At 47.4% G+C, this 15,373-nt stretch overlaps 1 protein-coding gene across 4 annotated transcripts in view; it reads left to right on the top strand.

The window, feature by feature from the left end:
* Positions 1-5,504: 5,504 nt before the first annotated feature.
* DACH2 (dachshund family transcription factor 2) overlaps positions 5,505-15,373 on the top strand; it is a 316,195-nt gene continuing 306,326 nt past the window's right edge. For 3 of the 4 annotated variants that reach the window (XM_083160363.1, XM_083160362.1, XM_083160361.1), the window contains exon 1: positions 5,506-5,926. In XM_083160363.1, the coding sequence (XP_083016489.1) occupies positions 5,544-5,926 (383 nt within the window). In that variant the 5' untranslated portion in view covers positions 5,506-5,543. Of the gene's footprint in view, positions 5,927-15,373 lie in introns of all 4 variants that reach the window. The other variant, XM_083160364.1, reaches the window with a different exon arrangement.

The following is a 15,373-nucleotide window of genomic DNA, read 5'->3' as shown; positions in this document are numbered from 1 at the left end:
GCTGGATGATATTGTAGGGTGTCAGTAACCCCTGCAGTGCTGGATGATAGTGTAGGGTGTCAGTAACCCCTGCAGTGTTGGATGATATTGTAGGGTGTCAGTAACCCCTGCAGTGCTGGATGATATTGTAGAGTGTCAGTAACCCCTGCAATGCTGGATGAGAGTGTAAACTGTCAGTAACCCCTGCAGTGCTGATGATAGTGTAGGGTGTTAGTAACCCTTGCAGTGCTGGGTGATAATGTAGAATTTTAGTAATCCCTGCAGTGCTGGATGATCGTAGAGTGTCAGTAACCCCTGCAGTGCTGGATGATATTGCAGAGGATCAGTAACCCCTGCAGTGCTGGATGATATTGTAGGGTGTCAGTAACCCCTGCAGTGCTGCATGATATAGTAGAGTGTCAGTAACCCCTGCAGTGCTGGATTATATTGTAGCATGTCAGTAACCCCTGCAGTGCTGGATGATATTGTAGAGTGCCAGCAACCCCTGCAGTGCTGGATGATAGTGTAGGGTGTCAGTAACCCCATGCAGTGCTGGATGATAGTGTAGGGTGTCAGTAACCCCTGCAGTGCTGGATGATAATGTAGCATGTAAGTAACCCCTGCAGTGCTGGATGATATTGTAGAGTGCCAGTAAACCCTGCAGTGCTGGATGATAGTGTATCTTGTCAGTAACCCCTGCAGTGCTGGATGATATTGTAGGGTTTCAGAAACCCCTGCAGTGCTGGATGACAGTGTAAGGCAGTGGTAGCCAACCCTAGCCCTCGAGAGCTACCAACAGTTCACATTTTCCAGACAACCTAGCTGCTGCACAGCTGCACTCATTAATCACTGACACATTTTAAAAGATACAGAGATGGAGCTAATTAGCTCACTTGTGATTCTGTGAGGAGACCTGCAAAACATGCACTGTTGGTAGCTCTCGAGGACTAGGGTTGGCTACCCCAGGTGTAAGGTGTCAGTAACCATTGCAGTGATGTATGATATTGTAGGGTGTCAGTAACCCTTGCAGTGCTGGATGATAGTATAGTGTCAGTAACCCTTGCAGTGCTGGATGATAGTGTAGGGTGTCAGTAACCCCTGCAGTGCTGGATGATATTGTAGGGTGTCAGAAACCCCTGCAGTGCTGGATGACAGTGTAGGGTGTAACCCTTGCAGTGCTGGATCACATTATAGGGTGTCAGTAACCCTTGAAGTGCTGGATGATATTGTAGGGTGTCAGTAACCATTGCAGTGCTGGATGATAGTGTAGGGTGTCAGGAACCCCAGCAGTGCTGGATGATATTGTAGGGTGTCAGTAACCCTTGCAGTGCTGGATGATAGTGTAGGGTGTCAATAACCCCTGCAGTGCTGGATGATGTTGTAGAGTGTCAGTAATCCCTGCAGTGCTGGATCATAGTGTAAAGTGTCATTAACCCCTGCAGTGCTGGATGATAGAGTAGGGTGTCAGTAACCCTTGCAGTGCTGGATGATAGTGTAGGGTGTCAGTAACCCTGGCAGTGCTGGATGATAGTGTAGGGTGTCAGTAACCCCTGCAGTGCTGGATGATAGTGTAGAGTGTCAGTAACCCCTGCAGTGCTGGATGATATTGTAGGGTGTCAGTAACCCTTGCAGTGTTGGATGATAGTGTAGAGTGTCAGTAACCCCTGCAGTGCTGGATGATATGGTAGAGTGTCAGTAACCCCTGCAGTGCTGGATTATATTGTAGCATGTCAGTAACCCCTGCAGTGCTGGATGATATTGTAGAGTGCCAGCAACCCCTGCAGTGCTGGATGATAGTGTAGGGTGTCAGTAACCCCTGCAGTGCTGGATGATATTGTAGGGTGTCAGAAACCCCTGCAGTGCTGGATGACAGTGTAGGGTGTAACCCTTGCAGTGCTGGATCACATTATAGGGTGTCAGTAACCCTTGAAGTGCTGGATGATATTGTAGGGTGTCAGTAACCATTGCAGTGCTGGATGATAGTGTAGCGTGTCAGGAACCCCAGCAGTGCTGGATGATATTGTAGGGTGTCAGTAACCCTTGCAGTGCTGGATGATAGTGTAGGGTGTCAATAACCCCTGCAGTGCTGGATGATGTTGTAGAGTGTCAGTAATCCCTGCAGTGCTGGATCATAGTGTAAAGTGTCATTAACCCCTGCAGTGCTGGATGATAGAGTAGGGTGTCAGTAACCCTTGAAGTTCTGGATGATAGTGTAGGGTGTCAGTAACCCTTGCAGTGCTGGATGATAGTGTAGGGTGTCAGTAACCCCTGCAGTGCTGGATGATAGTGTAGAGTGTCAGTAACCCCTGCAGTGCTGGATGATATTGTAGGGTGTCAGTAACCCTTGCAGTGTTGGATGATAGTGTAGAGTGTCAGTAACCCCTGCAGTGCTGGATGATATGGTAGAGTGTCAGTAACCCCTGCAGTGCTGGATTATATTGCAGCATGTCAGTAACCCCTGCAGTGCTGGATTATATTGTAGCATGTCAGTAACCCCTGCAGTGCTGGATGATATTGTAGAGTGCCAGCAACCCCTGCAGTGCTGGATGATAGTGTAGGGTGTCAGTAACCCCATGCAGTGCTGGATGATAGTGTAGGGTGTCAGTAACCCCTGCAGTGCTGGATGATAATGTAGCATGTCAGTAACCCCTGCAGTGCTGGATGATATTGTAGAGTGCCAGTAAACCCTGCAGTGCTGGATGATAGTGTATCTTGTCAGTAACCCCTGCAGTGATGGATGATATTGTAGGATTTCAGAAACCCCTGCAGTGCTGGATGACAGTGTAAGGTGTCAGTAACCATTGCAGTGATGTATGATATTGTAGGGTGTCAGTAACCCTTGCAGTGCTGGATGATAGTATAGAGTGTCAGTAACCCTTGCAGTGCTGGATGATAGTGTAGGGTGTCAGTAACCCCTGCAGTGCTGGATGATATTGTAGGGTGTCAGAAACCCCTGCAGTGCTGGATGACAGTGTAGGGTGTAACCCTTGCAGTGCTGGATCACATTATAGGGTGTCAGTAACCCTTGAAGTGCTGGATGATATTGTAGGGTGTCAGTAACCATTGCAGTGCTGGATGATAGTGTAGGGTGTCAGGAACCCCAGCAGTGCTGGATGATATTGTAGGGTGTCAGTAACCCTTGCAGTGCTGGATGATAGTGTAGGGTGTCAATAACCCCTGCAGTGCTGGATGATGTTGTAGAGTGTCAGTAATCCCTGCAGTGCTGGATCATAGTGTAAAGTGTCATTAACCCCTGCAGTGCTGGATGATAGAGTAGGGTGTCAGTAACCCTTGCAGTGCTGGATGATAGTGTAGGGTGTCAGTAACCCTTGCAGTGCTGGATGATAGTGTAGGGTGTCAGTAACCCCTGCAGTGCTGGATGATAGTGTAGAGTGTCAGTAACCCCTGCAGTGCTGGATGATATTGTAGGGTGTCAGTAACCCTTGCAGTGTTGGATGATAGTGTAGAGTGTCAGTAACCCCTGCAGTGCTGGATGATATGGTAGAGTGTCAGTAACCCCTGCAGTGCTGGATTATATTGTAGCATGTCAGTAACCCCTGCAGTGCTGGATGATATTGTAGAGTGCCAGCAACCCCTGCAGTGCTGGATGATAGTGTAGGGTGTCAGTAACCCCTGCAGTGCTGGATGATATTGTAGGGTGTCAGAAACCCCTGCAGTGCTGGATGACAGTGTAGGGTGTAACCCTTGCAGTGCTGGATCACATTATAGGGTGTCAGTAACCCTTGAAGTGCTGGATGATATTGTAGGGTGTCAGTAACCATTGCAGTGCTGGATGATAGTGTAGCGTGTCAGGAACCCCAGCAGTGCTGGATGATATTGTAGGGTGTCAGTAACCCTTGCAGTGCTGGATGATAGTGTAGGGTGTCAATAACCCCTGCAGTGCTGGATGATGTTGTAGAGTGTCAGTAATCCCTGCAGTGCTGGATCATAGTGTAAAGTGTCATTAACCCCTGCAGTGCTGGATGATAGAGTAGGGTGTCAGTAACCCTTGAAGTTCTGGATGATAGTGTAGGGTGTCGGTAACCCTTGCAGTGCTGGATGATAGTGTAGGGTGTCAGTAACCCCTGCAGTGCTGGATGATAGTGTAGAGTGTCAGTAACCCCTGCAGTGCTGGATGATATTGTAGGGTGTCAGTAACCCTTGCAGTGTTGGATGATAGTGTAGAGTGTCAGTAACCCCTGCAGTGCTGGATGATATGGTAGAGTGTCAGTAACCCCTGCAGTGCTGGATTATATTGTAGCATGTCAGTAACCCCTGCAGTGCTGGATGATAGTGTAGAGTGTCAGTAACTGCTGCAGTGCTGGATGATAGTGTAGAGTGTCAGTAACCCCTGCAGTGCTGGATGATAGTGTAGAGTGTCAGCAACTGCTGCAGTGCTGGATGATATTGTAGAGTGTCAGTAACCCCTGAAGTGCTGGATGATAATGTAGAGTGTCAGTAACCCCTGCAGTGCTGGATGATAGTGTATAGTGTCAGTAACCCCTGCAGTGCTGGATGATAGTGTAGGGTGTCAGTAACCCCTGCAGTGCTGGATGATAGTGTATAGTTACAGTAACCCCTGCAGTTCTGGATGATAGTCTAGGGTGTCAGTAACCCCTGCAGTGCTGGATGATAGTGTAGGGTGTCAGTAACCCCTGCAGTGCTGGATGATAGTGTAATGTGTCAGTAACCCCTGCAGTGCTGACTGATAGTGTAATGTGTCAGTAACCCCTGCAGTGCTGGATGATATTGTAGGGTGTCAGTAACCCCTGCAGTGCTGGATGATAGTGTAATGTGTCAGTAACCCCGGCAGTGCTGGATGATAGTGTAGGGTGTCAGTAACCCCTGCAGTGCTGGATGATAGTGTAGGGTGTCAGTAACCCCTGCAGTGCTGGATGATAGTGTAGAGTGTCAGTAACCCCTGCAGTGCTGGATGATAGTGTAGCGTGTCAGTAACCCCTGCAGTGCTGGATGATAGTGTAGAGTGTCAGTAACCCCTGCAGTGCTGGATGATAGTGTAGAGTGTCAGTAACCCCTGCAGTTCTGGATGACAGTGTAGGGTGTCAGTAACCCCTGCAGTGCTGGATGATAGTGTATGGTGTTAGTAACCCCTGCAGTGCTGGATGATAGTGTAATGTGTCAGTAACCCCTGCAGTGATGGATGATGGTGTATGGTGTTAGTAACCCCTGCAGTGCTGGATGATAGTGTATAGTGTCAGTAACCCCTGCAGTGCTGGATGATAGTGTAGGGTGTCAGTAACCCCTGCAGTGCTGGATGATAGTGTAATGTGTCAGTAACCCCTGCAGTGCTGGATGATAGTGTAGACTTTCAGTAACCCTTGCAGTGAGGTGGGAGGGGGTCCCGAGCCCCGCCCCCTGTGGGCCCTTCCCCTCTCCCGCCCCCCGCGGGGCCCCTCCCCCCATGTGCGCGGAGCTGGGGACTGTAGTGACAGGGGGCGTGCCTCGCACCCCGCCCCCACCCTTGCCCCCGCCAATCAGCGTCTCCCGGGCGGTGTGTGGAGTCCGGCGCTCGGCGCTGCGCGGTCAGAGTGAGAGGAGACGGGATGGAGGTGCCGGCTCCCCCCGCTCTCAGCAGCAGTAGCAGCAGCAGCAGTAGCAGCCTATCCTGTCCGGGGGCCCCGGGGGCCAGCAGCAGTGAGTGCCGCATGGTGGAGCTGCACGGGGTGCGGGTGGCGTCCTTCCTGCTGGGGGGGCAGGAGCTCATCTGTCTGCCCCAGGTCTTCGAGCTCTTCCTCAAGCACCTGGTGGGGGGGCTGCACACCGTCTACACCAAGCTCAAGCGGCTGGACATCACGCCGGTGGTCTGCACGGTGGAGCAGGTGCGGGTGCTGCGGGGGCTGGGGGCCATCCAGCCGGGGGTCAACCGCTGCAAGCTCATCACCCGCCGGGACTTCGAGACGCTCTACGGGGACTGCACCAACGCCAGGTCCGTGCCCCCTATGTACTATATACTGTACTGTACTGCTATATACTCTATGCTATCCTATATATACTGTATATACACCATACATGCTGTCATATATATACACACTGCTGCACAACGCCAGGTCCGTGCCCCCTATGTACTATATACTGTACTGTACTGCTATATACTCTATGCTATCTTATATATATATATATATATATATATATATATATATACTGTATATATGTTATATACACCATACATGCTGTCATATATATATATATACACACACTGCTGCACAACGCCAGGTCCGTGCCCCCTATGTACTATATACTGTACTGCTTTATACTCTATACTATCCTATATATACTGTATATACACCATGCATGCTGTCATATATATATATATATATATATATATATATATATATATATATATATATATATATATACACACACTGCTGTACAACGCCAGGTCTGTGCCCCCTATGTACTATATACTGTACTGTACTGCTATATACTCTATACTAGCCTATATATACTGTATATACACACTGCTGCACAACGCCAGGTCCGTGCGCCCTGTGTACTATATATACTGTAACTGTATACACTATGCATGCTGTCCTGTATATACACATTGATGCACCAACGCCAGGTCCGTTATATATATATATATATATGTGTAGTATATACTAATAATATACTGCATGCATAACATACTTCTCTATATACATACATGCTGTGTGCATACTATCCTGTATATACTGTATATGTACTATCCCACACAGAGATCTCCCCATACTGCTGCACCAACATCAGCTCAGCCTATAGTTACCTTCTATACTTACTACACTATAGGTACTTCTGTTATCCTGTACATAGATAATATATTATATACTCTAGTTATCCTGTATACTTTGTTATGCTGCACACAGAATATCTCATACAGATCTATCTATCTATCTATCTATCTATCTATCTATCTATCTATCTATCTATCTATCTCTCTCTCTCCTGCACACAGAACATCTCAAACTACTGCACTAAACCAAGCCAGTACTGGGAAGATACAGACCATATACATATATACATTGATCATCCCTGTATCAGGGGGAAACAGAACATACACAGTTACATATACAGTACTGTACATCTCTTACGCTGACTACTGTGTACTGTACCCCTGTACTACTGCCTGTAATATACAGTGCACAGACCACTATACTGGTGCCTGGTACCTGTAATATGATGGTTACTGTACCACTATACTGGTGCCTGTAATATGCTGTGTACTGTACCACTATACTGGTGCCTGTAATATGCTGTGTACTGTACCACTATACTACTGCCTGGTGCCTGTAATATGCTGTGTATTGTACTACTGCCTGGTGTCTGTAATATACAGTGCACAGACCACTATACTGGTACCTGTAATATGATGGTTACTGTACCACTATACTGGTGCCTGTAATATGCTGTGTACTGTACCACTATACTGGTGCCTGTAATATGCTGTGTACTGTACCACTATACTGGTGCCTGTAATATGCTGTGTTCTGTACCACTATACTACTGCCTGGTGCCTGTAATATGATGGGTACAGTACCACTATACTGCTGCCTGGTACCTGTAATATGATGGGTACAGTACCACTATACTACTGCCTGGTACCTGTAATATGCTGTGTACTGTACTACTGCCTGGTGTCTGTAATATGCAGTGTACTGTACCACTATAATACTGCCTGGTACCTGTAATATGATGGGTACAGTACCACTATACTACTGCCTGGTACCTGTAATATGATGGGTACTGTACTACTGCCTGGTGTCTGTAATATGCAGTGTACTGTACCACTATATTACTGCCTGGTACCTGTAATATGATGGGTACTGTACTACTGCCTGGTGTCTGTAATATGCAGTGTACTGTACCACTATACTACTGCCCGGTACCTGTAATATGATGGGTACAGTACCACTATACTACTGCCTGGTGTCTGTAATATGCAGTGTACAGTACCACTATACTACTGCCAGGTGCCTGTAATATGCAGTGTACAGTACCACTATACTGGTGCCTGTAATATGCAGTGTACAGTGCCACTATACTGGTGCCTGTAATAGGTAGTGTACAGTACCACTATACTGGTGCCTGTAATAGGCAGTGTACAGTACCACTATACTGGTGCCTGTAATAGGCCGTGTACAGTACCACTATACTGGTGCCTGTAATAGTCAGTGTACAGTACCACTATACTGGTGCCTGTAATAGGCAGTGTACAGTACCACTATACTGGTGCCTGTAATAGGCAGTGCACAGTACCACTATACTGGTGCCTGTAATAGGCAGTGCACAGTACCACTATACTGGTGCCTGTAATAGGCAGTGTACAGTACCACTATACTGGTGCCTGTAATAGGCAGTGTACAGTTCCACTGTACTACTGCCTGGTACCTGTAATATTCTGGCTACTTTACCCTAGTACTACTGCCTGGTACCTGTATTCTGCTGGGTACAGTACCACTATACTGGTGCCTGTTATATGCAGTGTACAGTACCACTATACTGGTGCCTGTTTATATGCAGTGTACAGTACCACTATACTGGTGACTGTAATATGCAGTGTGCAGTACCACTATACTACTGCCTGATACCTATAATATTATGGGTACTTTACCCTAGTACTACTACCGGGTACCTGTATTCTGCTGGGTACAGTGCCCATACACTACTGCTGGGTACAGTACCATACACTACTTCTGGGTACAGTATCCATATACTACTATTGGGCACCTGTATTATGCTGGGCACTGTACACCTATGTAATTGCTGGGCCCCTGTATTATGCTGGGCACTGTACCCCTATATAATTGCTGGACCTCTGTATTATGCTGGGCACTGTACCCCTATATAATTCATGGGCCCCTGTATTATACGAAGTACAGTTTCACTGTATTATACTGGGTACTGAACATGTATATAACTGCTGGACACCTGTGGTGTGTTGGGCACTGTACCCCTATATAACTGCTGGACACCAGTGGTATGTTGGGCACTGTACCCCTATATAACTGCTGGACAACTCTGGTATGCTGGGAACAGTACCTCTATATAACTGCTGGACACCTGTGGTATGCTGGGCACTAAACCTCTATATTACTGCTGGGCACCTGGTATGCTGGGCACTGAACCTATGTATAACTGCTGGACACCTGTGGTATGCTGGGCACTGTACCTCCTATATTACTGCTGGACACCTGTGGTATGCTGGGCACTGTATTTCTATATAACTGCTGGACACCTGTGGTATGCTGGGCACTGTACCCTATATAACTGCTGTTGATAATGTACCGTATAATCTTGGCTAGTTACAGTGTTATTATATGTAGACTTGGTAATGATATAGTATATACCATGTGTGCCTCATACACCGCATGTGCTATAACCTTAATATGAAGTACTTCCCTAATACAGAGTGTGCTTCATATATCACTCTATGCTGTCACCACTGGATATTATAACATATGTCTCCATGTCATGGTTACATGTCTGCAAATGTGTGTCTTTTAGTGCCTCAATGTATACAATGTATATACACTGTACTGTACGACAGCCCGCTCCCCATACTGTGAGATGCTTATCCTGTGCCTCCCTGTGTGTACACTGTACTGTACGACAGCCCGCTCCCCATACTGTCAGATGCTCAGCCTGTGCATCCCTGTATACACTGTATATACACTGTACTGTATGACAGCCCGCTCCCCAGACTGTCAGATGCTCAGCCTGTGCATCCCTGTATACACTGTACTGTACGACAGCCTGCTCCCCATACTGTCAGATGCTTATCCTGTGCCTCCCTGTGTGTACACTGTACTGTACGACAGCCCGCTCCCCATACTGTCAGATGCTCAGCCTGTGCATCCCTGTATACACTGTATATACACTGTACTGTATGACAGCCCGCTCCCCAGACTGTCAGATGCTCAGCCTGTGCATCCCTGTATACACTGTACTGTACGACAGCCCGCTCCCCATACTGTCAGATGCTTATCCTGTGCCTCCCTGTGTGTACACTGTACTGTACGACAGCCCGCTCCCCATACTGTCAGATGCTCAGCCTGTGCATCCCTGTATACACTGTATATACACTGTACTGTACGACAGCCCGCTCCCCATACTGTCAGATGCTCAGCCTGTGCATCCCTGTATACACTGTACTGTACGACAGCCCGCTCCCCATACTGTCAGATGCTCAGCCTGTGCATCCCTGTATACACTGTACTGTACGACAGCCCGCTCCCCATACTGTCAGAGGCTCAGCCTGTGCATCCCTGTATACACTGTACTGTACGACAGCCCGCTCCCCATACTGTCAGATGCTCACCCTGTGTATACACTGTACTGTACGACAGCCCGCTCCCCATACTGTCAGATGCTCACCCTGTGTATAGACTGTACTGTACGACAGCCCGCTCCCCATACTGTCAGATGCTCACCCTGTGTATACACTGTACTGTACGACAGCCCGCTCCCCATACTGTCAAATGCTCAGCCTGTGCCTCCCTGTGTATACACTGTACTGTATGACAGCCCGCTCCCCATACTGTCAGATGCTCACCCTGTGTATACACTGTACGACAGCCCGCTCCCGATACTGTCAGATGCTCACCCTGTGTATACACTGTACTGTACGACAGCCCGCTCCCCATACTGTCAGATGCTCATCCTGTGTATGTACTGTACGACAGCCCGCTCCCCATACTGTCAGATGCTCATCCTGTGTATACACTGTGCTGTACGACAGCCCGCTCCCCATACTGTCAGATGCTCATCCTGCGTATACACTGTACTGTACGACAGCCCGCTCCCCATACTGTCAGATGCTCACCCTGTGTATACACTGTACTGTACGACAGCCCGCTCCCCATACTGTCAGATGCTCATCCTGTGTATGTACTGTACGACAGCCCGCTCCCCATACTGTCAGATGCTCATCCTGTGTATACACTGTGCTGTACGACAGCCCGCTCCCCATACTGTCAGATGCTCATCCTGCGTATACACTGTACTGTACGACAGCCCGCTCCCCATACTGTCAGATGCTCATCCTGTGTATGTACTGTATGACAGCCCGCTCCCCATACTGTCAGATGCTCATCCTGTGTATACACTGTGCTGTACGACAGCCCGCTCCCCATACTGTCAGATGCTCATCCTGCGGGCAGTGTGACAGTGAATGACTCCATCATATATTATCAGTAGATGAATCCGCCAGATACGGTTACTGTCTCTGCTCTGTGGTTACCTGTCATGTACTGGCTTCCTCATGTCCGTGTTTCTGTATTATCCGGTGCACACGGGTGTTTTCTGTATGTCATAATACACCCCCGTAATAATGTATGTATATGGTGTTGTACATTCCTCCAGCCTGGTGTCACCTGTAGTACGTGTATGTACAGTATATTACCATGCGGCTGCCCTGGGGGTCTGTTACCTCCCTCCTGTATATGGCAGCACCGTATAGCCTGTAATATTATATAATGTGTATGTACAGGATATTACCATGCGGCTGCCCTGGGGGCCTGTGCCCTCCCTCCTGTATATGGCAGCACCGTATAGCCTGTAATATTATATAATGTGTGTGTACAGGATATTACCATGCGGCTGCCCTGGGGGTCTGTTACCTCCCTCCTGTATATGGCAGCACCGTATAGCCTGTAATATTATATAATGTGTATGTACAGGATATTACCATGCGGCTGCCCTGGGGGTCTGTGCCCTCCCTTCTGTATATGGCAGCACCGTATAGCCTGTAATATTATATAATGTGTATGTACAGGATATTACCATGCGGCTGCCCTGGGGGTCTGTTCCCTCCCTCCTGTATATGGCAGCACCGTATAGACTGTAATATTATATAATGTGTATGTACAGGATATTACCATGCGGCTGCCCTGGGGGAATGTTCCCTCCCTCCTGTATATGGCAGCACCGTATAGCCTGTAATATTATATAATGTGTATGTACAGGATATTACCATGCGGCTGCCCTGGGGGTCTGTGCCCTCCCTCCTGTATATGGCAGCACCGTATAGCCTGTAATATTATATAATGTGTATGTACAGGATATTACCATGCGGCTGCCCTGGGGGTCTGTTCCCTCCCTCCTGTATATGGCAGCACCGCATAGCCTGTAATATTATATAATGTGTATGTACAGGATATTACCATGCGGCTGCCCTGGGGGAATGTTCCCTCCCTCCTGTATATGGCAGCACCGTATAGCCTGTAATATTATATAATGTGTATGTACAGGATATTACCATGCGGCTGCCCTGGTGTCTGTTACCTCCCTCCTGTATATGGCAGCACCGTATAGACTGTAATATTATATAATGTGTATGTACAGGATATTACCATGTGGCTGCCCTGGGGGTCTGTTACCTCCCGTCTGTATATGACAGCACCGTATAGCCTGTAATATTATATAATGTGTATACATTGGTATTTGTTCACTACGTTATATGGCCGGATTTCCCTAACAATGCATAATTACCAATCTTTAGCTTATAATCATCTATTGGTTATTGTAACGCTGCACCTCCCACATACACTATAAATATTACTGGCCACCCAATCTGTGCCCCCTACTCTGATGGCACAGTACAGATATCACAGTGTTTATGCAGTGCTGAGAAGTTTGTGGGTTCCGTCCTGTGTTTCCTATATACACTGTACTCTGCATTGTGTGTTGTGTTGTGTACAGCGGCGGTTTAGTGACTCTCCATGCCCACACAGTATTTGGACACTTCCTATGATGTGCTCAGTTCTCCTCACCCTCCTCGCTGTAGTCACGTTCTCCGAACACCCGCTGGCTGCCTCATGTGGGAGCTGACAGTCTGTGTGTTCTGTCTGTTGTATATGTCATGTGTATTCTGCCTGTGCTCCTGTCTGTACAGTATACTGTAGGGTTGTCGTTCCTGAGCTCAGGCTAAATGGACGATGTACAATGTATCATTCAGGAAGTGTGTATGTGTGTAACTGCTGCTATGTGTGGTTGTGTGTGTGTGTGTGTGTAACTACTGCTATGTGGGGTTGTGTGTGTGAGGTCACAGCTTGGTACGTATGTGTTGGGTTCAGAATATAGGCGTTTTTTGGTGATACAAATGGAGGTTTTGGTACAGGTGGTAAAAAGCGAAGTATAATGGATGGGACCCTGAGCAACACTTGCGATGTTGTGAAGGGGATGCAGTTAAAATCCCGGCGGTCGGGATCCCGGCGTTCAGAATCCCGACGCCGGAATCCCGACCGCCGAAATGCCGACACATTCTCCCTCCTGGGGTGTCCACAACACCCCTGGAGGGAGAATAAATGAGTGTGCCGAGCGTAGCGAGGCACCGGGCCCGCTGCGTGGCGAGCGCAGCGAGCCCGCAAGGGGGGGCGATCCACGTCCCCCCCCTTGTCGGCATTTCGGCTGTCGGGATCCCGACCGCCGGGATTCAATCCTGAATCCGTTGTGAAGGTACTAACTCACGTTTATATCAACCTTCCGACTCCTCGCGATTTAACCCTTTGAGTGCCAAGAGATGTTAAAAATAGCTGCAAACAAAATTGCCAGCGTCGCTCACATTTGTTATATAAATTCAAATAAAAAAAAAAAGGTAACATCCCAGGTCATTCTGATGAATAAAAATGTTTGCTTGCCAATTTTCACACCTATTTTAAAATTAATTTGGCATTTAAAGGGTTAAAACCCATCAAGTTGCCCACTGCGCTCTGCCATTTTGTTTGTTGGCCTGTCCTGTGTTCTAAGTTCTGTGATCACATTCTACAGCACAATTCACTTGTCTGGGAAGTTGCAGCTATTGGGGCAAAACCAATTTATTGTGAGATGGGGCAGTTAGGCTGGCAGCCTGCAAGGATTGCAGGGACAGTAGATGTTACCTGTGGGTGACGGGGGGGAGGGAGGTTGTGGGTAACGGAGGACAGGGGGAGGCTGTGGGTGACGGAGGGCTGCCTTGTGTTCTGTCCTGTTACTACTCTCCATCCGATATTCATGGGAACTTTTTTCGAGGTTTTGATCGTTTTCTAGATACATATTTAATGTAGGTAAGCGTCACCCGGTGTAAAACAGCCGGATTCTCCTACCCTGCGATGTTTAATGCCCCCCTCACTCCATTAAAATATTCCATTATATTGTGCGAGCCTTTGCGTATGCAGTTTGCGAGGACTTTCGTCTATGTACCCGGTGCGTGAGATGTGACAACCCCCCCCCACCATAATGACACCGAATGAAAGAGAAGTCCGTCTTAAAAAAAAGTATCCAGGAGCTGCCGATGATTATTCCTAATTAAAATATATTTATTTTAGCGAGCGCGCCACCCGATGCCAGAGTGAAATGAAAGCCATCAGTCAGCGTAGAATTTGGAGGATTACTCCGTGTAGCGCGCAGCCATTAAACTGCGACGCGAGTTTATCCTATTAATGAAACCTGATGCAATTTTAACCCCTGCGGTGCCAGCGTGACATAGGGGCGCGGCGCATACCAAGCTGGCCGCAGGTTGCGGTCTGATTTACCGGATACATTATATTGTATTGCGTTCCGAATCTGTCACTGTGACGCGTCACCGCATCTGTCATAGAAGAACAATTCTTTAGAACAATGGAATGTGTTACAGTTTAATATGTGCGGATTTCTTTTTCCAAGTGTCCATTTAAAAAAAAAAAAAACCTATTTAGATTTCCCTCTTTTAACCCTTTGAGTGCCACCATCTTTGTGAGAGATTTCAGCTAAAAAAAAGTGCCAGCGTCGCTCGCATTTGTTATATAAATTCAAATAAAAAAAAATGTGTACATTTTTATTTATTATTTCCTATATAAGTTAACATTACAGGTCATTAGGATGAATAACAATGTTTTCTCACACACATTCCTTGGTGCTCAAAGGGTTAAATTAAACATGTCCCTGGGATCTCGCCTGTGCAGGGTGCTCCTGCCTTTTCTGTTCCATGTATGTATGTAACTCACCGTCCCCTCCAATGTACAGCGCTGTATTATATGACTGTGCTATACAAATAAGATTGTTGTGATATTCTTCGTGCCCCTGGTAAAGGCGCCTAGAAATGGTGCGCATTGTAGTCTAAGTATTTCATTTATTGTATTAATGGAAACTGCTGATTGCAGCTGCTGTTATCTCTGCAGCGACGCAAGTCGTAGTTTTAGTAATTTTTTGATTGTTGTTAATTCTGTGATTGCGTCTCTCAATATCACATTGTCTGCTGGTTACAGACATGAAATGTTTCAATGACAGATATGGTGACCATCCCTTGTGCTGCCTGGGCTACCCTATATAATCTAGAAAGTGAGCCTTCGATTTGAATAAGTTGCGAATAATTATGCTTGTACGTTGTGTCTTGGAGGATCGATCATCTTCAGTATGGAACCGAATTATTCAATTTTACAAA

Source organism: Crinia signifera, chromosome 9 (assembly GCF_055691185.1).
Source record: "Crinia signifera chromosome 9, ASM5569118v1, whole genome shotgun sequence".
NCBI lineage: Eukaryota > Metazoa > Chordata > Amphibia > Anura > Myobatrachidae > Crinia > Crinia signifera.
This window is presented reverse-complemented; position numbering and strand designations above follow the sequence as displayed.